This window comes from Crocodylus siamensis, chromosome 1 (assembly GCF_052110815.1).
Source record: "Crocodylus siamensis isolate JL-2025a chromosome 1, ASM5211081v1, whole genome shotgun sequence".
Taxonomy (NCBI): domain Eukaryota; kingdom Metazoa; phylum Chordata; order Crocodylia; family Crocodylidae; genus Crocodylus; species Crocodylus siamensis.
Window position 1 is genome coordinate 389,097,505 of NC_143395.1, and position 23,203 is coordinate 389,120,707.

At 41.4% G+C, this 23,203-nt stretch overlaps 1 protein-coding gene across 1 annotated transcript in view; it reads right to left on the reverse strand.

Moving 5' to 3' along the window:
* Positions 1–23,203, reverse strand: part of DDX10 (DEAD-box helicase 10) — a 356,406-nt gene that overhangs the window by 318,736 nt on the left and 14,467 nt on the right. The window contains exons 4-9 of the mRNA XM_090029503.1: positions 22,783–22,941; positions 22,238–22,358; positions 20,868–21,057; positions 17,986–18,112; positions 16,556–16,718; positions 14,076–14,160 (exon numbers count right to left, since the gene is read on the reverse strand). Coding sequence (XP_089885629.1) covers positions 14,076–14,160; positions 16,556–16,718; positions 17,986–18,112; positions 20,868–21,057; positions 22,238–22,358; positions 22,783–22,941 — 845 coding nt within the window. The remainder of the gene's footprint in view (positions 1–14,075; positions 14,161–16,555; positions 16,719–17,985; positions 18,113–20,867; positions 21,058–22,237; positions 22,359–22,782; positions 22,942–23,203) is intronic.

Genomic DNA, 23,203 nt, shown 5'->3' on the forward strand with positions numbered 1-23,203 from the left:
AGAATAAATCACTGCTTTAAAATGTACAGTCTGCACCTTCTAAAAATAAAACCTACATCTATCTCGGAGTTGTGGATAATATGTATTACAGTTATATCAAACAACAAGAATGGACTTCTTTGTATAAAATATTAAATCAAGGCTTCCTGACCAGTAATTTAAATCATGATTTAAATTAATTTGATTTAAATTAAATCCACCCTGTTTGTCACATTGGCAGAGTGGATGCAGAACGAGAGAATAGACTAAGAATGACCAGGACTTTTTCCACTGTTCCTCTCTCACTTGCAGCCTCCAGCATTTAAAGTCTAGAAAGTTCTAATTCAGAGTCTGTATCCTGAATTCCCATGCTCAATAGCTACTGATACCCCTTTCCTACAAGAATTTGTCCAACACCTTTTACAATCTGTCATCTTACACAACATCTAATGATAAGGAATTCCACACTTTAAATGACATGCTGTATGAAAAATAACATTTTTTTCAGATGACCTGAGACATTCACATAAGAGTTATGTGATGACTATTGCTAAATTCCAATCACTCGTTTTAATAATAATAAAAAACAGGAAACCATCTTAAACTTGGGCACACACATAATACAGTTCTATTGGCTTTTGAAAGGTGAGAATGACCCATATCAGTAGTTCCTGTGTATGCAATATTTAGAGTTTGATTCCAGCTACCAAGGCACCCAAACATATGATTCAATTAAGTGTTAAAAAACACAGACAGGAAAACATTAATGCTGCTCTTCCTCACTGCTAAACATGAAAATGAACAGTCACAGACTTGGGTAAACTGAAAAACAAATGATCCTAAGCACCATCTGGAAGAGTTTGCATCTGCTTAGATTCTTCATGATGGTTTCACTGCAAAGACTACACATCCACAGTAAAAAAAACTTTATTTAGACAAAACATGAAGAGAAGAGATTAAGGATTTTCTCTTCAAGCAGCAAGGACATATATTAACAGAAGACTGCTGGTGACTACAAAGTCACTATGTTCTTAAAAGTCACTGTGTAAGGAAAACTTGGGCTTGGGCCTTCTATTTGTTTTAGGGGGTGTTAATGATACATGAAAGGTAGCCAAAAACGTTTTCCAAGAAAAGCTTTTTCTTACTAAAAATTGACAAAATGTTGTCAATCCTGGAGGACAATCTAGCAAATAACTAGGTAACAAAATGATACCCCAAGAGGCTAAAAGCTGGCACACTTCAGACGGGAAAGGATTTTTAGTCAGGCTGGGCGAGTCTACACAAGGTGCTTAATATGCAGTAGACTAATTCTACTGCGCTTTAGGGCATCACGGCAAAAGCCATGCCAACATGCTAATTTACAGTAGAATTAGTCTACTTGCACATTAGGACTCACAAATAGACCGCGTGCTGGCACTACTGTACATTTAATTAGTGCTTCATTGTAGAGGTAATAAACTTAATGAGCTGTAACAACAGCACACTAATGCACATGTAGATGTGCCCACTACCTACAGGATTTACAACTCTGTTCTGATTCAAGCTAATAAATACCACACACTTAGAAGAGAATGTCTTCTGACTTTTACTAAAGGTACTGATGACAGCAGTGCCCATTCCTCTAAAGTCCACTACCAAAGCCACACAAGAGCATTCCTGACATTTCTAGTTGAAGGCGAATAAATAGAAGATAAAACCTTCTGACCTATAGCCGAGGAAGAAAACAGTTGTACAGTACAGTAACTGACCTGTTGCGCCCCGTTTCATCCAAAATTTTCCTTCTTGAAATAAGTTTCCAGTCATGAATTACTACAACTGTCTATGTAGCCACCTAATCTCAGTACCGGTCATTGTGATAGCCAGAGAACAAAAATGGGCAACCTTGCTGAGCAAGGAAAAAACTACCTAACACAAAAGAAAAAAGTCCATAGCTATATTACAAGATGGGCCCCTAGAAGATGTTACATTTATCATGCAATCGACCCCTTAAACGTACAATAAAATGTAACATGCCACAAATCAAGCCAATTTATCCAATGATAAAAAATGGTGACACAGGCTCAAAGATGTTACTCATTAAATGCCTGCTTCCAGCCCCCTCCACATTAAATGCAGAACACCTTTGTGCTTGGTTAGTATTACTCTTAAATTTGAAAAGGTGGCAAGGCAGACAGAGTTTGGTCAAGTACTCTGGCATCCTAAGGTACATTACTCCAATGCTTCCCCCTTCCTACCAGGGTCCCATGGCAGCAACCTGGACAGTCAAACATAACCTACAGCTGCCTGCAAGAGGAACTAAGCATGCTGTCTACCTCCTTATCTCTACTGGGAATGGGACAATGCCAGTTCTCCATTTTTTCCCCACCCTCTCTGGACAATATGGCCTTTGAACATTACGCCATACTCATCACGCAATGTGTCCATCTCATGACAAAGCCCCCTGGCATGATTAAAACAGCATCTGTCAGGGGCCATGGAGATGCAACTCTGTTAAAAAATAAAGAAGACAGCATGAGACAGTCCTGTTCTCCTGAGCAAAACCTCCCAACCTTGAGGGGAGTCACTGAAACATTTGTGTAGATTGAGGTGTCAAACTAATCTACTCCCACAGGCCAAATGAGTGGCATGGGGCCAGTCTGGACCCAAAGACCAGCAACCCCACATTGCCACGCAGATGCTGTATACATTTGTATCCTGGATTTGTGGAGTAGCCACTGTGTACTACAAGGCCCCAGAGATGGGACATGAGCTGGAGCATACTCTGCACACAGCCATCTGGCTCATTTGGTATGATGCTTGCGGGTCACTTTGAGACCCACAGGCAGCACCAGGGGCTGGATCCAGGCTGTGCAGGCTGGATCCAGGACTGACCTTTAACACCCCTGGTATAGTTGATTGTAGGTCACAGCTCAAAACATGTCTTTATTAAGCTGTTCATTTTGTATGTTTTTATATGTAATTGTGTTAATAAATAAAAACTTAAAAGTAATAATAATAATAATAATAGCAAAGAAAAACTTTAGACCTTTATACATCAAAACATAAACAAAACAAAACCCACAACCCCAACTTTTAAAGAGTTTTCTGCAGGTTACCAGTAACATTATTCTACAGGAGAGAATGAACTGCATTCTTCATTCAATCTTTAACTGCTACTTTTACACAATACATCCTTACCCAAGCCAAACTGCTGTCTAGATCAGCTAAAGGGGTTAGCTTTTACCCAAATATTAAGGTATTTCTTCTTAACCAACATAAAAAGCAGGAATAGTGAAGGAAAAAGTAATTTTCAACTGAACTTCTTAGCAATCTTACCAGTTCCCCCAGCTATCCAGTGCCCTTTCATTCTAACTCCCACAATACAGCTATGGAGCAACTGCAGCATAATAAAGACAAAATTCCATCTTGTAGCTTAGATGTGACCTGGTTTACTCTAGCCACATTCAGAAGCAGTTGTGCATGTATTTCAACCATGGAACTGGACAACCACCCATTTACAGTACCCAATAGAGGCAGTGAAAAAATTTCATTTCTCAGGTGGTTTTATGCTTCTTCCCCTCACCCTATATTCTTGAAGGTCATAGTCCTTCCACAATATAGAAAACATCAAACATCTGGAAAACCAATTACTTGCAGTAAAAACATTTCCAAACTGACTCTTGTTAAAAATGATATAACTCAAACTTTACTGAACCAAGGCAAATCCCTCAAAAGGTAAGCCCAGGGCCTTAGGAAGGAGGTACTGTAAAACACAGCCCTCAAATTTGTAAACCTTAAGCAGCAAGAATACAGCTAAAAAAAATAGGACCTTCCACATCAAACAACCATTGAGATTAGACGGATATCCCAGAAACTCCACAACTGATCACCCTGTGGAAAGGAAGTCATAACATTAGGCAAGCTACTTACGCCTTGACCACTCTCACCATGCACGCAAGGGAAGCCAGCTAGAGAGAAGCTCAATGCCAACAGAACAGCACTATCTGGATCCCTGCCTGCAGCTCAACTCCAATTCTATGAGAAGAATGCACAAGCTGAAGTCTGTGATTCTGCCCCCTTCCTCCAAAATACTACGATCATTTTACAGTTTTACAGTACCCTATTTTTCCTCCTTTTCCTATTTTTAAACCTTTGTTTTGAACCTTCTGTCTTGTTTTGACAGAAGCCCCAGCTTTATTATTTTTTTAATTTTACAGAGTGAAAATGTAACTCCGTGAAAGTGTGTGAATGTCCATAGAACCCACAGGAATAAGGAATCAGAAAGAAAAGTTGCCTCGCTTCAAGCAGCGCTAAACATTTTCACAAAGACCTACTGTGTTCTCTGTTTGACAGTGGAGAGGGAACAGAGGCTGGCATCTGCAATTTTGGGTAACTAAGTTATTAAATTTGTAAAGGGCATTTTTGTTAAAGTTTCTATGATAATATCTCTGTGACAGATTGTGAGGGGGGAGGAAATAGTTTGCCAACATATTAGGACTCAAGTCTAAAAGGAAAATTATAATTGGCTCTGAGGTTGAGGTTCAGACATTAAATACTTTGGTTTCAAGTATTAAGCGACTTAACAAGATTCAAATTATAGATCTGACTGACCTGAGAAAAGTTATTTAGCTGGGATTTATAATCAAATGAACACCTACCTTAGAATTTGTATAAGGACCAATTATCTTCAGTATTAATTTGATAATTTAATCCCAGTCCAATACTGAAACTTAAATTGAGACTTAATAATTTTATTTTCCATCTAGCTTATTATTTATAGCTAAGTGTTGGTGATATGATTTCTCTTTATCTCAGAGTAAGAGTCTGAAGTAAGTTAAATTATATCTATTTCTACAAGTAATACGAGTCCAGAACATTGGAGGGCTTAGAATAGATACATAATGGTTACCTAATCTTACCAGCCTCCCCACCTTAAGAGTCAACAGTGCTAATGTGATGGAGACAAAGAAGTTTGGCTGAAACATATTTGGCTCTCCAAGAAAGACCACAAGCAAATAAAAACTTGTGTACACAACACATACCCCAACAGGGCAAAACCCCTTGTGGTCTTAATCTGAATTTCTATGGACTAGGGTATATCCATCAAAACCAGGGATCCCGTGGAATTCTACCACAGAAGTTTGTTACATTTATTGCATAAATACATGTTCTAGAAATCATATCATGTAGGTACTACAAACACAGAAAAATATATATACGTTAAAAGAACACTGATGTTACAAGATCAAGCACTCAAGTTGGGAAGTATCACAATGAAGGCTGCCGGCCCAGCCTTAATTGTTCTCCTTTACTATGATAGACTTCAAGAATCATATGAAATGTAGACTAAAATTTACTCTGGAACAAAAGTACAGCAGACACACAATGCACACAACTTAGTTCAGAGGAAATCCTATCCAATATAAAGTTACTTTTGAAGAAGTCTGAAATAAAGTTATTCCAGAGAAAGATAGTCTAGTCTAGTCTAGTGTTGCAAGTTTAACTTAATCCTTACTCAGCACCATTAAAATGTAGGCAGACATGTTCAACAGTGTAGCAAGTGTCACATGTCTTCATGGTATTGCAAAGTTCTTCCCTTTCAGGCAAGGGTCATCCCCAAACGCATACTAACTTCAATAGGTCACTGTATTCCAGTGATCTGCAACTTGCAAGTGAACCTGTGACACCCCCTAAGCAGGGTGCCAGCTCCCATTGCCAATCCCACCCATATGCAGCTCTATGCTCCAAGCAGAACAACTCCCTACCACCTAGCAACAAGCCACTGTAAGAACAACTAATTAAGACAAATGCCCTTCTTACAGCAGTTTCCCACAGAGTAAAACCCAGAATAAACATGCCATATCTCCATGCCCTTGCTATTTTTCCACAGGACCCCTGCTCCCCTCAGTACATAAGACAGGTGTGGCTTATTGAGTGTGCAGTGATTTAATATTTTACTCCTGACAAAGGAGGGTTAGCAGGCGTGCACAATTCTAGTCCCACAGCAGCTACACTGGCTCCCAGTGGCCTTCTGGGCTCAAATCAAGGTGCTGGTTGGGACCTACAAACCCCTATATACTCTATACCTTTTGTAAGGGACAGTGTCCTCCTCTATGCTGTATCTTGACCCGTGTCAGCCATGAGCAACCCCTGGCCAGCACCATCAGGATCACCTCCCCCTGACACTTATCTTTTCAATTTCATGAGAAAACTGCAGTGTCCAAAGAAAGATGTGTAAAAAAATCGTTTCACTTTAGTGAATACATTTTTTTATTATGGTGCTGCACCTTTTTTTATGTAATAAGAGCACCAGAGAATATGTACAAAAATATATCCAAAACATCCAGATGCACTTTTATTTTGAAAAGGCATACTTCAGATTTGATAGTTACATGAATAAATCTGTTTACCCAAAAACTACCCTGCCGTAGAGTGAAAGTAAAATCCAGATTTATCCCTAAGGCCTCTCCAAGCACAATGTCACAGGTTTATTTTATTTTTGCTATATATTTAATCTGATTATATAAGCTTTCAATTTTACCTATATTTTTAAAACAAGGTAACATCTTTAGCTTCATTATATCAGGCAGTTTAGACAAAATTTCACTTCCAATTATGCTATCTTTTGGGTGTTCGGTCACAATGTAACTAGATTGGTGACATCCAAGATTCTAAGCAAAGATGATTATTTTCTGACCCAGGAGCAAGACTTCTTGCAGTTGATACCATGATCTGAGGCCTAAGAAGTGACAGGTCAGTGCGCAGACGAAATATATAAGTGCCAGGCAGTACGATAGGATTTTTTCCCATTTCCTCTAGCAACTATTCCCATTTTTTAATCAGATTTTATTTTCATTAAAGCAATGATGCCAGGGAGCCTTTCAGCACATTCAGCTAAGAACTCAGCTACATCATCGACAGTTCCTCCTGAGCCCTCAGAGCAGCCCAATGAAAGTTATGTTTCACTGATATTGGGGAAACTAGTCAATAACAACAGAACTACAAAGATGCTTCTTAAAGCTACATTACAACTGCCTGCACTAGTTAAGGAAAAAATGTTATTCAGCCAGTTGAGAGGAATCATCTTTCCAAGGTAAGGTAAAATCCTGCACTTTGTATTTTAAAGTACAACAAGGAATGGGACAAGAGTATTTTGCTCTAGCTTTAGTCAAGTCCCAAGGTCTGCATCATTATTACTGATTCACATTTTTTTTATTTCTTGTACGAGTAGTTAAAAAACTTCACTTGCATATGCTACTGCCAAGTTAGAGATTGGTAGTGGGGTTTGACATACATTGTTATTTTATTTTTTTGAACACCACACTGCATCGTTTTATCTTGGCAAAAATGCCCATCTATAGCTACATCCAACACTATGAGGGTTATCCAAACTGGGTTCTAATTTATGCCTCTAGACTAGGGGTCAGCAACCCCTGGCATGTGCCAAAGCATGGCAAATGAGGACATTTCACTTAGCCCACCACTGCCAGCCCAGGCTCTGGGCACCTGCTGCCAACCACAGAACCCAGGCAGCTTGCAGCAGGCGGCAGAGAGGCCGCAAGCTCTGGTGCAAGCAGCCCAGGCTCCATGGCAGGCAGCAGCTGCCAGAACCTGGAACAGCCATGACAAGCAGTCAAGAAGCTGTGAGCCCCAGACAGGCTCTGTGGTGGCGGCAAGTGCACACGTACCTCCAGGTGGACAGCGGAAGGGACCAGGATTGCACTGCCCCAGCCCCTTCCCTGCTGTTCATTGCTCTGGGCAGCTGCAGCAGATAGCAGGCCAGCTACAAACAGCTGCACTGCGGTCCAGAGCTCCAGCACAAGTTCCATGGCAGCAGCAGCTGCATGAACACAAACAGTCAGAAAGGGGCCAAGGAAGCACAACCCTGGCCTCTCCCCCACCATCCCCATGTGTGCTCACTGCCAGCAATGAGAGTCAGGCCTCTTGCAGCTCCCACACCATCTGTGCCTGGCATACCAAGTCGAGGTGTGGGTTAAGGCTGGGGTGGCTTTGGCACTCCAGCCAAAAACATTGCCAACCCCTGCTCTAGAATTTACATCACAACCCTCTTCATTCAGTCAAACTGGAAGTCCTCCCCGTTTCCCAGACATAGGACAGACAGGAGACTTAATGTGCAAGACCATGCAAAGTTTACCAACCTTATTAGTCCAGTAACAAAGTAAGTTTACTTTAAAAGGCCCTAGGTAATAACTAGAATAATCATATGTCCCGGCTTGTCCGGGACAGTCCCAGATTTTGAAAGCCAGTCCCAGGCAGTCGGCACAAATTAAAGTGAGCATCCCAGAATCACTGAGGTGTGGGGCACAGTCTGGCAGGGGCATGGAGGGTCATGCACACAAGGCAGCTCCGCTTCCCCACTGCCCTGCGCCCATTGCCTCTGCCATTGCCTGCAGCAGCACTTCTGAATGGGGGGGGGGGTGGGAAGCATCCTGGATCTCCATTTTCCTCATGGTCACCCTAGTAATAACCACAGCTGAGTTTTAGGGTGTTCAAACATTCATACTACATCATTAGAAAAATATTATAATGGATATTATACTGCAAATTAATCGGACTACAGCTTAGTGGGACGATGTCAGAATTGTAGCTAGGTTACTATGTTTAATTTTAGAGATTCATAGATGTTTTAATAATATGAATTGGGAGTTAAATATGCAGTGTCAAGGATTTCTTGTGACCTCCACTGGCAGCTATTTTTAATTTTACTTGAGTTAGGATAATGATGTGAAGACCACAAATGTAATATAAAAAGGTGGTCTAAATATTATGTTATCTTTAAAGAGGAGCCAATAGAAATGCTTCACCAGGTCTTAAAGATAATAGTTAATAAAGGAAGGAGCTGCCACCTTGACTCTGAAGGTGTGACCCAATAAATATATCCCACCTTTTGACTGAAAACAGGAAGTTAGCTTTCCAAAAATTAAATCAATTTGTTAAGATAGCTAAACCCTTCTATTTTAATCTATTTATTTAGCCAAAATGTCTCAAAATATGATAGGCTTAGTCATTTTTATTATGAGTATTCATTTTCTTTTTCTTTTTTTTAAGGAGATTCCACGGAAGAATTCTCCAAATGGATCCATTACCCCACTACTTGGAATTCTCTCAATTCAGGGGACTGATGCAATGTATTTTTCACCATTCACATGACCACAAAAGGACTATTGAGTTATTCTGCCCTTTTTAATTGTGGTATTCAACCAATAGGCATCATGAAGCCATGTCTGACAGGCAATGCAGGATGACAGCTCAGTGTAGGCCACAACGCTGTCCAGGACCGCCTGGTGCAGGCCATCCCGGCCGGGGGTGGGGGGAGATCTCCGTGAACCGCACCGTCCCGGGCTGCGAGAGCCAGCTGCACCCCGACATCGTCGTCATGGATGAGGCCAAGAAGATCATGATGGTGGACGTCACCATCCCCTTCAAGAACCGGTGCCAAGCCTTCACCAAGCGGGAGAAGTACGCCCCGCTGGCCGACACCCTGAGGAGCCGCGGCTACGACGTGACGGTGGACGCGCTCATCGTGGGGACGCTCGGAGCCTGGGACCCCAGCAACGAGAGCGTCCTCCGCGCCTGCCACGTTTCCCGTCGCTACACCAAGCTGATGCGCTGCCTCATGGTGTCCGACACCATCCGCTGGTCCCGCAACATCTACGTGGAGCACATCACGGGCCACCGCCAGTACATCGACCCCTCCAGACCAGCTGCCGCCGGACCGGACCCGGAGGACACCGCCGCCTGAACCGCCCCGCCCCGCCCCCCCCCCGCTTCGCTTCGCGTTGAGAGGACTTCGCCACCACGGACGACCCCGCCCCACCCGAAGAGGACCCCCACGATCGGACTCTATGGACTGAGATGCTCACTCCGAGCCACTTCCTTCAACATCACAGACCACTGTAACGGGTACGTGTGTATCTATCTCCTTTCCCTCTCAGCGTCGCGACCCCTTCCCTCCCCCTCCCACATCCCCCCACCCCCGGGCTTAGTTGGCTAACATTGTATGGTATGTAACCTAGTCGTGTTCCCCTCCTCTCCCCCATCCCTCAATTGTTAGTCCCTCGCTCGGGCACTTCTGTATTTCCATCTCAACTTTGTCATCTTTTTCCTGGATTCCCCATCCAAAACATCTACTAATAAAAGTCCCTGGCTTGAACCAACAGCCCTTGAGTGATTTATTACACAATGCATTTTCAGAATACGCGAGTAAATAGAACCAGAGCAGGCTATATATAGAGCAAGTGTGCACCCATGCTTGCATGCATACATCAGTGTGCACACACACACATATAGTATGAAGGATATATGTTGGCTTCTTCCACTTCTACCTCTGACTAATATCAATACTGGACCATACTCTAGGCCCAATTCAAAACTCACTGACGCCAACAAAAACCCACAGAAACTGCGATGGACTTTGGAGCAGGCCCTGTAGTTTGTATTTTCTGTGTACGTGGAACAGACAAGGCTCTACCATTACCTCAGAAATTTTCATTAACTCTCTGGAACAGGTTTAGTCCAACTCTGTCTTCCATTTCAGTGCTAATACAAAGAGTAAATAGCTCCTGATACAGAGAACTGCTGGAGTAAGAGGTTTTGTGAGCTGTTTGGGGAGGAAAAAGAGGATTGGGAAAGAAAGAAATTACTTATTTAGATTGTGCTGGTGTGCACAGAAGATGCTGGCACATCCAACACACAGAATATCCATGCACTGGAGTGAAACACGTTAGAAAAAGAAACCAGGGGTCCTGTTAAATGGCTTTCCCTTAACTATTTTACCTATAAATTAAGTAATCTTATGGTGGATTTCTGGCACTTCGTCATTCATTCTCTTCATGGCACACAACTTGCAAATGACATTTTAAAAGTTTAAGAAAAATCCAAGCATTAATACTCCAGAAATGAAAGTTAGCTTCTACTGTCCCCTAGTGGCACTGTATTTTGTTTCACAAGTGTGATAAAAGCAGTTTTGAAACAAATATATACTCCACTGACCATAGCATGGCACACATCAAAAGAAGTCAGCAGCCAGAGGGTTTGATTTCACCAAGTAGCTCACCAATGTTTTATATTTACTTTGAATGTTTGAACTAAAACCCATAGGAATCATTGGGACCTTAATCTCTAAAAACTTAATTTTTTTTTCCAGACTTCTGTCCTAAACAATATGGTAACAGTATTTGTCATTAATTTAAGTCACTGTTACTGAAATACCCAGACATTAGAAGCATATATAAAAAAATGCAGTTAGAAAAACAATGTCCACTGCTCCCCACTCACTGCAAGACTAACATAGCTTTCAAGTTAATCAGAATTTGTTTTAAAAAGACACTATAAAGTAAAAGGATTCCTGGATACCTCCCAGGTTTTGCTGTTTGCAAAAGATGAATGCTATTTTTTCCATGGCATCCATTCATCAATCTACCACATGCCACAGGTAGGGTCACAATGTTTTGAGCACCACACTCATCCAACAATGGAACATACTTGCAATGACTTGCTCTTCAGATAAGCTTTGAAAAGCTACAGACCAGAAGTAGGAAACCATCTCAGAATTATTCAGCAGTGGACTCTTTACGTCTTACCATACACAGAAAGATTTTTCTTCTTGATACTCATGTTTAGTTTTCTATAACATAATTATTTGATTTAAAAAGTAAATAGTATCCTACAGCCCACTTTTAATTACAGCTAACTACAGACTCCTAATTAGCCAAGATATTTAATTTAGCTTTCATTCCATGCAATTATGCACTCTCATGGCCCATGAAGCTTTCTAATTATCTCTAACCTCATTAATGATGACTATTAAACTTCAGTTCAGTTAATTTTTATTAAGCTTCTAGAGAAAATGTAAGTTTCACACATACTAGAACCAGCTACTGAATGCAACTACAGTTGCCTATCCATGATTTGAAGTTAGCTGGAAATAAGTATTCTAGAAATTATCCGTATACTGCTACCATATGTATTTAGTACAGAACATGTATTTAAAATTATGAACCACATCCTCAACTGTATCTTCAGTTGCCCTAGTTCATCCCCAACATGCATTTCTCCAGCTTGCCCTTAGACTCTGTAAACAATTTTTTTCCCTTTTCCAGGAGCCAAGAAAATACCCTACATTTCCCCACAGCTAAACCCAGTGCAGGGCAACATTTTATTGATCCCACACACAGATCAAACACCTCTGAAACCTTTCCTGCAAAGAGAATCTGCTTTCATTATCAATCACAACCGTGCCAGTTCAAATATCTGAAGATGGATACCCTTAAAATTTCAGCAAAGGTCTGGTTACTGAAAAATTAATGTGAAGAAAAATCCAAAGGAGAGTCTGGTAAAGACTGCACAGCTGAAGGAACAGCTCTTTCACAATGGAACAGGCCCAGTATTTAGCCACGCTCTACTTTTCCTCCGTCAGATCCTCTCTTAACAAGCTCTCTGAAGACACTTACCATACCATATGGCTAGCTTTCCAATACATTTGAACTGCATACCGCTTTCCTTTTCCTTTTTAACAGCAGTTTAATTATTTAAGATTATAAAGCTATTTTGCTCTTTAACATTCTTTTAAAACATTTCCCAAAGCATCTACATTATACCATCACAAGTCAGCACAAAAGCTCTGGTGGCCCTAGGCAGATCACTTAACTTAGTGATAAACTGGAAAAAATAAATCTTCAGGAGATCTGTTGGAAATTGCCATTAAAAGGTGCTGAATTTATTCATTTGTTTTCCTTGACAGCAATATATCCCAATTTCAGGACTGTAACTCTATAGCAGGAAGAATGGAGTTACAGCTATTTTATTCAACTGATGAGACTCAATGAAAATTAACTGCATTCCACATGGAAATTCCATACACATGCAGTTAAGACTGTAAAGCACAAACCTCAAATTTATATTCACTAACTATATTTATAAATCACTGACAGGGTCATATGTAAATGTAAGTATTATTTAATAGTTTTAAGAGGATACACATGGCTTTGAAAGCAAATTGGAAACCCATTACCAATTTTCTAGCATTAAAAAAAAAAAATAAACCCAGTTTTCTAGAATAAGCAGCAAACAACTAATTGCCAGCATACTAAAAACGGTAACATTACAGTGGGAATACGAGCAAAGTTTAACATTGCCAGATCCAGACAGCCTTAATAACGTATTCGTAAAAATTGAAATTTACCAGCTGCCCAAAGATAGACTGCTATGCCATGACATTTAACTTAGATTTAGTTCGAAAAAAAGACAGCGAACTCCCACCTGAAAGAGACTGCAGTATTCGCTGAAGTTTTTATCTATTGAGTTTTCATTCGTGCTTCTTATAACAATTTTTTTCAGGGAAGCAAGGTCCAAATTGTTAAAAGGTACGTAAGTGCTATACTCCCATAAAACAGTAGCATTTAGAGGTCTATCTCCATTTAAAACTAGGTCAAGACAATGAAGCTAAAAATCACTGCTATCCCTAAGAACATTATTATGCTAATAAGCAGGTAGAAAATTCATAGATTCATAGATTATAGAGTTGGAAGGGACCCAATGGATCATCGTGTCCAACCCCCTACCCCTGGTAGCAAAGAGGACGGAGGTCAGACGACTCCAGCCAGGTGATTGTCAAGCCTCCTCTTGAAGACCTCCAAGTTAGGCAATAGCACCACCTATCTTGGAAGCCCATTCCAGACTCTGGCCACCCTTAAAGGCTTTTAACAAGCCATCCAGTAAATCACCTCATTGGCATTGTCTCTCCAAGTAACACACCTGAGGTATTAATGTTTCAATACTTTTGAAGAGACTTTAATACCAACTTTGACCACTGAAGGTCTTATTAATCTACAGAGCATTATAAATGGGCTTCTACTCCTCTAGTTCTCTCTCCTAACTATTCATTCCTCCCCATTACAATTGCTAGCACTATATTTGTTCTAACAGTTACAATGATTGTATGTATACTAAAGAATTCACTGCAGCAAATAACTTCACATTAGCCATCAAAAAAGCCTTTAGTTCCTTTTGACCTCTACTTCAATGACCCTCAAACAGCCTATCCATCTCAACAGTCACCTATTTTTGGCAAGCTTAAATCAAAATTAAATACATACCTCGCAGTTCTTCCCACTCTGTGGATATATGTATTTGCATCCTCTGGACAATCAAATTGAATGACCCAATTCACTGCAGGAAAATCTCGACAAAAGCAAAAAAATACTCCAGATTAAAACACAATGGACTCAAATCTTCCTATACAACAGCAGGGTTTTATTCTGCAACGTTATTCCCTGTAAGAACTATCACTTGGCTCAATTTACAGACACCGTCTGAACTATGTCTGAATTAAAAATAAAACTAATTGCATGCATCAACATATCATAAACAACTATCCTCTTTGTCAAAGCAAGCTGAAATTAATGGTGTCTTCATTTCCTAAATAATAACAGTGCACTGAATGGAACATAATTTCACACTTGACAAGGATAGACAGATGCTTTGTGTCTCTCCGATAATAAAATGCCCTGACATTACATAATTAAAAAAGGAGTTGACCCACTTTTCACCTAGAATTTCTGTTTTCTTCACAACTGGGCTTGAAGTTAGCAATGGTCAGATACTACTACTATATCTATCCAAGTATTAAAACATCACTGTCCCAACAAGAGTAAGCAGAAGGCTGCAAATAAGCCCTGAAATTCCATTTTAGGCTGTTTATATTTAAGAGAGGCAACTGTCAAGGCTTTTAACTCTAGCAACCATATATGGACCAATTATGCCCACAACCCTGTTCCTAAAATGCTATATCTTAATAAGTTCCTTAGCAGCAAGATCCAAGAAAACAGGAGGTAGCAAAATCTAGCCTGTATTCTTCCTTCCATTTTATTGTGTTTTCTTCTCCTAGTCTGTTGGCAAGAGCCCACAGTTTAGGCCAGCGGCGGGCAATTATTTTGGGCGGAGGGCCGCTTGCCCAGTTTTGGCAGGCTGTTGAAGGCCGCATGGGTAGCCCCGCTCCTTGACAGGTGCCCCGCCCCGCTCCTTGATAGATGCCCCGCCCCCTAGTCACCATCTTGGGACCAATGTCCCAGGGCCAGCACCAGTGGGGCCCAGAGCGAGGCACAGGACAGCAGGGGTCTGTGGAGCCAACCTGCACCAGCAGGGAGGGGGAGCTGGCCCGGCTCCATAGAGCCCCTGCCAGCTGGGACCCCGCACTCCTGCCACCCTGCCCTGGGCCCCACCAGCACTGGCTCCGTACTCCTGCTGGCTCCCCGCCCATCCACTCCCAGTGCCCCCCAGCCCCGTGGTACAGGTGGGGGGCAGCACTCAGCCCCGACCCCCTGCTCGCCAGCAGGGAAGCTGGTGCTGAGCATGGGGAAAAAAGTGGCCCCTCACTTGCCCCATGGCCAGCGCTCACAGCCCATGGAGGGCAGGGAGAGGGAGGAAGCAGCCCCTCCCCGCCCCATGCCCGGTGCCCCACGCTGCAGCCACTCGCAGTCAGCCTGCAGCACAGAGTGCCAGCCATGGGGCCGGGTGAGGGGTCACTTTTCTCCGCACAGGGAAGGAGCCCAGGGAAAAGCTGAGCACAGGGGGTGGGAGCAGCCCCTCCCCCATCCCACACCTGGTGCCCCACGCTGCAGGTGCTCGAGGCCCACATGGGGCTGTCCAGAGCAGGCACAGCTAGCCCCACACAGGCTGCAAGCAGCTGCAGCGCAGGGCACCGGTCATGGGCAGGGTGGGGTCCCCCCCGTGCTCCTTCCCTGCTCAGGGTCCCCCCCTACTTCCCTGAGCTTCCCGTGCCAGGGCAGCCATGTGCTCCCAGCCCAGAAGCCCCAGCTGGGGGCAGGGTGCAGCTGGGCAGGCCCCCTTGTTGTGGGAGTCCGCAAGGCTTCCCCTGGGTCCTACTGGGTCATACAAAAATGACAGGAACCAAGGGCAGAGAAATATTAATTTTCTACATTTTTTCAGGGGGCCCACGGGCCGTATATTGCCCAATACTGGTTTAAGCCATGGAAAGCTGTTGTTGCAATAGCTCAATTTTTAATACAGCAGAAGCACAGGTGGATTCCTGGAAACACTCCTGGGGCAGACCTAATGACATGTAAGCATTAAATGAACATGGAAAAGCTCCACTCTAAAATATTTTTTAAAAACACTAACAGCTAGTAGCCATGGAAAACAAGACTCAGAGAAAAATAATTCACCAGGAAGAATCTCTGTTTTTGACAGCTATTATTTGACCTGCTTTTGTTGTATGTAACACAAAAAAGCCCTTCAACACCCATAACCCAGTGACATATTCCCAATTCCATTTTTTAATAATCCATAACCAGATATTACAAAGGAAAAAAATAAAATAAATTAAAACAAAATAAAAATAAATTAAATAAATAAATAAATAAATAAATAAATCAGACTTCCTTTCACCAGTCACTAACACATTACTCATTTTGCCACCTCTTTGGGCTAACCCGCAGGATGCAGGACCAACATTATTTAAAGACTTAGAAATCTCTCTGTCCAGCAGTGAGCATCACCATTCCCATTCTAGTTTTTTATCTCGTTAATACTCAAAGAGGATGCTTAGCTTATGTACCTAGCCCACGAGCTGCAATATCCGTAGCAAAAAGAACTGCTGATTTCTTGCGAACGAAGTCATTGTAGACTTCCATTCTTTTCATCTGTTGCTGTTTGCCATGGAGAGCCAGTATAGGAACACCAGGACGCAGCCTACAGAACACTCTGAACAAATACTGTACCTGTTGGTGAACATGTTAAAGAGAAGTGAGTTTGCTATTTCACTATAACGGTCATTGTTATCTAATCAGTAATAACATTACTATGCCTGGAAAAGCGTAGGCTCAGGGGTGATCTGATGGCCACCTATAAGTTTATCAGGGGTGACCACCAGGATCTGGGGGAACGTCTGTTCACCAGAGCGCCCCAGGGGATGACTAGGTCGAACGGTCACAAACTCCTGCAAGACCATTTCAGGCTGGACATAAGGAAGAATTTCTTTACTGTCCGAGCCCCCAAGGTCTGGAACAGTCTGCCAGCGGAGGTGGTTCAAGCACCTACACTGAACACCTTCAAGAGCAAATTGGATGCTTATCTTGCTGGGATCCTATGACCCCAGCTGACTTCCTGCCCTTTGGGCAGCAGGCTGGACTCGATCTCCCGAGGTCCCTTCCAGCCCTGATGTCTATGAAATCTATGAAATTCTTAGCACTAAAAGCTAAATAACTTTCCTCCATCCCAGAAACTGCACACTGTGAGAAAGGTCACCCTCCTCCATCTCCAAACATAGAGATAGAAAATTAATTGTACAAAAAGACAGGAAACAATGTGTAGCAGGAAGGACCTTTATCCTTTTTGTGAGAATTGGGGATTAGTAACAGAGAATGTTTTGGGCAAGGAAATCAGAAGTCAAAGGCACTTCAGTACACTTGTACAGACTCCTGTGATCATAATCAAGATAGATTCACAATCATATGGTCCACCTCGTTACAATATTTCATCCCATAGTCATTTTGTACCAAGGCACTGGTTGCCCATTTATAGAGGTATACCAAAATACTGCAAGAGATTCTCCCCAGAAAGCCTCAAGAAAGAAAATATTCTTTTTATAATGAGAGGTTATCCGAAGTGGATAGATTCTCTCATCCGATAGTGGAAAATAAAATTCCTCTTTATTCTGCAATGGGATACTCAGATGTGTTTGCACAAGAAATGGGAGAACTGAAACGGATGTCTGCAATATTTAAAACTTCAAAAGACAAAACCCCTGGCCAAGTACCCCCGGTTGATGACCACTATGCTAACAAGATACAAAACGTCCAAGCAACTAATACTATAACCGGGTCTTAACTGAAGAACTGTTAACCCTATTTTTGTTAAGACATACATGTGCCAGCTTGACACAGTTATTATGCCATTTAGCACAACTAGAAACCCTCAGTTTCACTCCACTGTACTTCAATATATCCAGAAAGTGCATTTGTTTCAAGAGAAATGCAAGAGTCATACCTCTTTACAACTTGCAAAAAACACAATGCTCTTCTTATTTAAGTGACTTCTCAGGAAGGAGTACAACATGTTTATCTTTTGTGGCAGCAAACAAACAACATAATTCTGGTCCAAAGTCCCTGGGGTACTAAAAACAAAAGTCATGTTACACAAACATCGTTCATAACAAGAAAGTAAATAAATAAAAGAGCCCTGGATGGGACACCCATAGAACTGTTAGAACCGTCTCCCTGTTTGTCAAACAGCATTTCACTTATGCTGCTTCCAGTTTATTAGGCTCATTTCTTCCCCACATTCAAGAGAAAGCCTTGGAAGCACAGCAGAAAAGCTCATACAATTTTCTTGTTAAATATCAGTATGAAACTTTTAACATAATTTTTTTAGATCCAGGTTGCAGTGTTGCCAAGCTGTTATACCTATGATGCTCTGGGAAATATGGAAAGAAAAAGATGTTTGTCATTACCAAACTGATAAAATAATCACCAAACAAACCCTGTTTTTCTTTTCAGACCCAGTCAGGAGTAGTAAGCCAAATCCTGTCTATGTCTATTCAGACTGCTTTGATTGAAAATGTTCCATTAAAATATCATTCATACTTAAACTACTATCAAATTCTAGAAGCACAATTGGGAAAAAGAGTATGCATTTTACTGACTGAACTTGAACATGCAAAGTCTCTCTATAAATCTTTAAAATACATCCTACGTTTCTTTCAAAGTGTGTAAAAAAAAAAAAAGAAGAAGAGAAGGTTCTACAAATGTTGCTTTCAACATACTTTCAAATGCTTCTCCGAATGATTCTCTCACCTTAAACCCAGATTGATGAACCAGATTTAAAATCCCTTAATTAAGAGGATGAAATGACAAGAAACTGCTCCAACTTTTTCATTCCAGGTTATGCTGCAGTAGCCAGCACTCTTTAACTGTTTTACTGGATTTTTTTTTCATAAGCTGATGACAAATTACATACCAAGGCAATAATTATGAAGCAGGGAAAAAAAAACCCTAAACCCTATTTACCTATTTTCTTTTGTTGCTTCAACTTGTAATCTAATAGCAATGCCTCAACTATTTCAGAAACTCTCTTTATTACAGTAACATCTTGAGAGAAAGAGATTCTTCTCAATGAAAATGCCAAGAGAGAAGCTCTATGAGCCCTCCAACCTAGATCTCTATGTTATATTTGAATTTCTATATTATCTCTCACTAAAAAAGAAGTATGTTAACAATAAAACTGTATTTCTAGCGTTACATACTTGCTCAGGACCCTATTTATTTAGGCAATGACATCAAAAGTATTTGCAATATCACAGACTTCATAGTTGGTAGGTTTGGAAGGGACCTGAGCAGATCATCAAGTCCAACCCCCTGCCACGGGCAGGAAAGAATGCTGTGGTCAAATGACCCCAGCTAGGTGACCATCTAGCCTCCTTTTAAAGACCTGCAGTGTAGGAGCAAGCACCACTTCCCTTGGAAGTTGGATCCAGATCCTAGCTGCCCCAACAGTGAAGTAGCACCACATCATATCTAGCCTGAATCTACTCTCCGTCAACTTGAGGCCATTATTCCTCGTTACTCCCAGTAGTGCTGGGGGGGAATAGGGACTCTCCCATTGCCTGCTGGTCTCCCTCGGCCAGTTTATAGACAGCCACCAGACCCCCTCTCAGCCTTTTGTGGAGGCTGAACAGGTTCAGGTCTCATAGCCTCTGCTCGTAGGGCCTGCCCTGCTGCCCCCCGATCATGTGAGTGGCCCTCCTCTGGACCCTCTCCATGTTGTCCACATCCCTCTCAAAGTGTGGCGCCCAGACCTGGATGCAGTACTCCAGCTGCGGCCTGACCAGTGCTGCATAGAGGGGGAGGATGACCTCCTTGGACCTGCTTGAGATGCATCTGTGGATTCATGACAAGGTGCGGTTGGCCTTCCTGACTGCATCCCCACATCGGCGGCTCATGTTCATCTTGGAGTCTATAATGACTCCAAGATCCTTTTCTGCCTCTGTGCTAACAAGAAGGGAGTTCCCCAGCCTGTAAGTATGCTGCTGGTTCTTTCTCCCTAGTGCAGTACCCTGTACTCATCAGTATTGAATCCCATCTTATTCTCATCCATCCACCCCTGTAACCTGTCCAGATCCAATTGCAGCCTGTTCCTCCCTTCTACCATGCCCACTTCTCCCCACATCTTAGTGTCATCTGCGAATTTGAACAAGGTGCTTTTCACCCCCTCGTCCAAGTCGCTGCTAAAGATGTTGAACAGATTTAGAAGCTGGGTGTCAAATGGTGAGAGCAGTGGCTCAAATCAAATTCTGGCCACCAACTTCAATGGCTTTTTGTGACATCTTCAGCAAATCGTAGCTTCAGTGGGCTTTGTTCTCCGTCATCTAAAAATCAAAAGCATAAAAATATCTGCCCGCTCCAAAGGGGGAGTATCCTTTGTGTTTTTAAAGTGACTTAAAACCCACAGAAAGAATAGACTACAAAAATTACAAATTTTTATTGTATGTATTTAATGCTTTTCTTTTACTTGGATTTCCTCTGCCCCCACACACCTTCTAAACTTAAAAATATGAGTGTTACTGAAAACAATGTTGACCCTTCAGTATTTAATTATACAGACAAAGTAAGATTATGATAAAAACTCCTGTGAAAATTATAAATGGACAAGGACTTATATTACATTATCATCTCTCAAACCCTTGCTTTCAAAATATAAAGTGTAAGAACCAGTGCTTAAATGCAGGGGAGAGGCTCCGAATAGGAGCGTCAAGTAACCTGACTTCTCAGTACTCCCCACTGAAGAAAGCTGAAGACTTAGGAAGAAGTCAAGACAGGAACAACTACCATCTCCAACCGTCACCCAATACAATGGCAGTGGCAACCACCTACCTGAACTTTGCTTTCTCATGAACCCAAACATATTCTGGATCTTTCAAACTGAGCCGTGCAAGATCCTTCACTGACTTGGTTTGTGTCGCAGAAAAAAGCAACGTCTGACGTTTCTTTGGAAGATTTTCTATGATTGCATTCATAGTATCAGCAAAACCCATGTCCAAGATTCTATCAGCTTCATCAAGAACTGAAGAGAGAAACAGGTTTCAGAGACTAGGATTTTGAGAGTCTAGCATCAAAAGTTTCTATACTTGTTAAACAACACCTACGATAACCAAGGAGAGATTTAAACCAGGAATTACTGCATCCTGTACCAAATTATCTTTGGTTCTTTTGTGTACTTCACTGATATCTTTGTTACAGAAAAATCCTTGTGTACCCTCTTATTCTATAAACTGCAACTCTCAACTCCATATGCAGATCTAGTTTTCAATCAATCAACTGATGTACTAATAGACTATGGGGATTGCTCCTTGACAGGTAAGGAAATAGATAATGGAAGCTGGCCATAAGGATGAAGAAACTGTTTGAGTTATCAGGGCAACCAATTCTCCCTTGCCTCTGAATCTGCCATAACTATACGCAGGAGCAAGTCAGTGCTAAGTATAGTCCATCTACTCAACACATTGTATTTATTACAATGAGCTTGATCTCTCATACTTCAAAGATTCTGCTATGTAACAGTTAAACTCTCCTTTCAAAGTTTCATTATTTTTAAGTTCCTTGATCCAGGACTACAGATTCATAGAACTTAGAAGCAGGCAAACATTTTATTGACTTAAGTAACTAAATTAGTATTCAGGTAAACGCTACAGTAAGAAAAAATTAACAAAAAGCTAACAAAAGAATCAGAGAAGATAAACTGAATCATGATGAAACTGATTCAAAGTATATACTCAAACAATGAGGTCATGGACTAGATAGTCTCTATTACTTATCTTATAACATCAAATGAGCAAGAGTTATACACCTGAAAGGGAGAGGAAGAAGGGGCACACATTTTATTGAGACAGGTCAAGGAAGCATATAAAACCTCTGAAAACTACCAGAATGAGTCTGAGGCCAATGCTGGCCAAGGAATATCTAAAAAGTTACCAAGAGGTGCCAGAATTGCTTTGGATTCCTTATTAGCTCTATCATGAGTGTTTACCATTGGAAGTCAAGTACCAGTGCTAGAGGATCTGTGCTCGCTAGCTACCTGGGGTGCAGGAATACCCTTTTTTTTTTTTTTTAAATTGTACATAGAACATCACTCGCATTTCACCTGTATTCTCTAACTATAACAACCTCTCAATCAACAGAACAATCCACATTCTTAAAGTCTATCAAGAAACAACTGTTGATAACTTTCATAATTTTTTACTTACTTAACATCTGGAGATTAGATGCGTAGAAATATGAAGTTTCATCCATATGCTGTAGAAGCCGTCCCGGAGTGCAAATAAGTATATTTATATGATGAATTCTGTTGGACTCTTGTTTCAGATCCTGAAAGTTGGTTATTAAACCAGTTTAGGTCTGATTATACCCCAAAGCTGCCCAATAATAAGGGTGCTTAAGCCACCTTAAATAAACAGTTACTAGCAATAAGCCTCAAGGATTAGCCTATTTTCATTATTTTTCCCACACCCCAAAGACTCTACATAGTTGGCTCAAGCAAAACGTGTTCCAGAATAGCCTTAATTTAATTAACATGAAGTCTCAAAAGTCTTGGCAAGGAGTCCTGCTTATCCACTTCTCTTAAATGGAAGATAGGCACAATATCAAATCTTCAAGCAACACAGAACACACAAAAAAGAGAATGAGTGGGTCACATGGAACTGCTCGCTCCCTAAAAAACACATCTTTCTAAAGCTTATTTGATCACTTACACTTCACATACCCAAAACATCAGGTTTAAAAGAGAACAAACCTTTCCACCAATGATAAGGCCCGCCGAAAAGTCATGATTCTTCCCCACCTTCCGCAGAACTTCAAAGGTCTGGTAGGCTAGTTCTCTGGTAGGAGATATTATCAGAACTCCCAATCCATCTGTTGCAGTCCACTGTTGACGATATAAGTTTTCCAAAGCCTAGAACATTATCATAATCTTTGTGAATACTTATAAATCTTCTGTGTAATACATAACATATGAAAGACTACCATATCAAAAAATGTAAATCATGTTAATCCAATTTTTGTTTTAATGTAACAATGTGCACATTACAGTAGTAAGGAATACCATTCAGCTATGATGCTTTATAAATGATGTTACTTATACATTATAAAGCAAAAAGCCTGAGAAAGTAAACAGAAGTGGAGAAATAACTTGTAGATTAATTTCAGTATGCAAC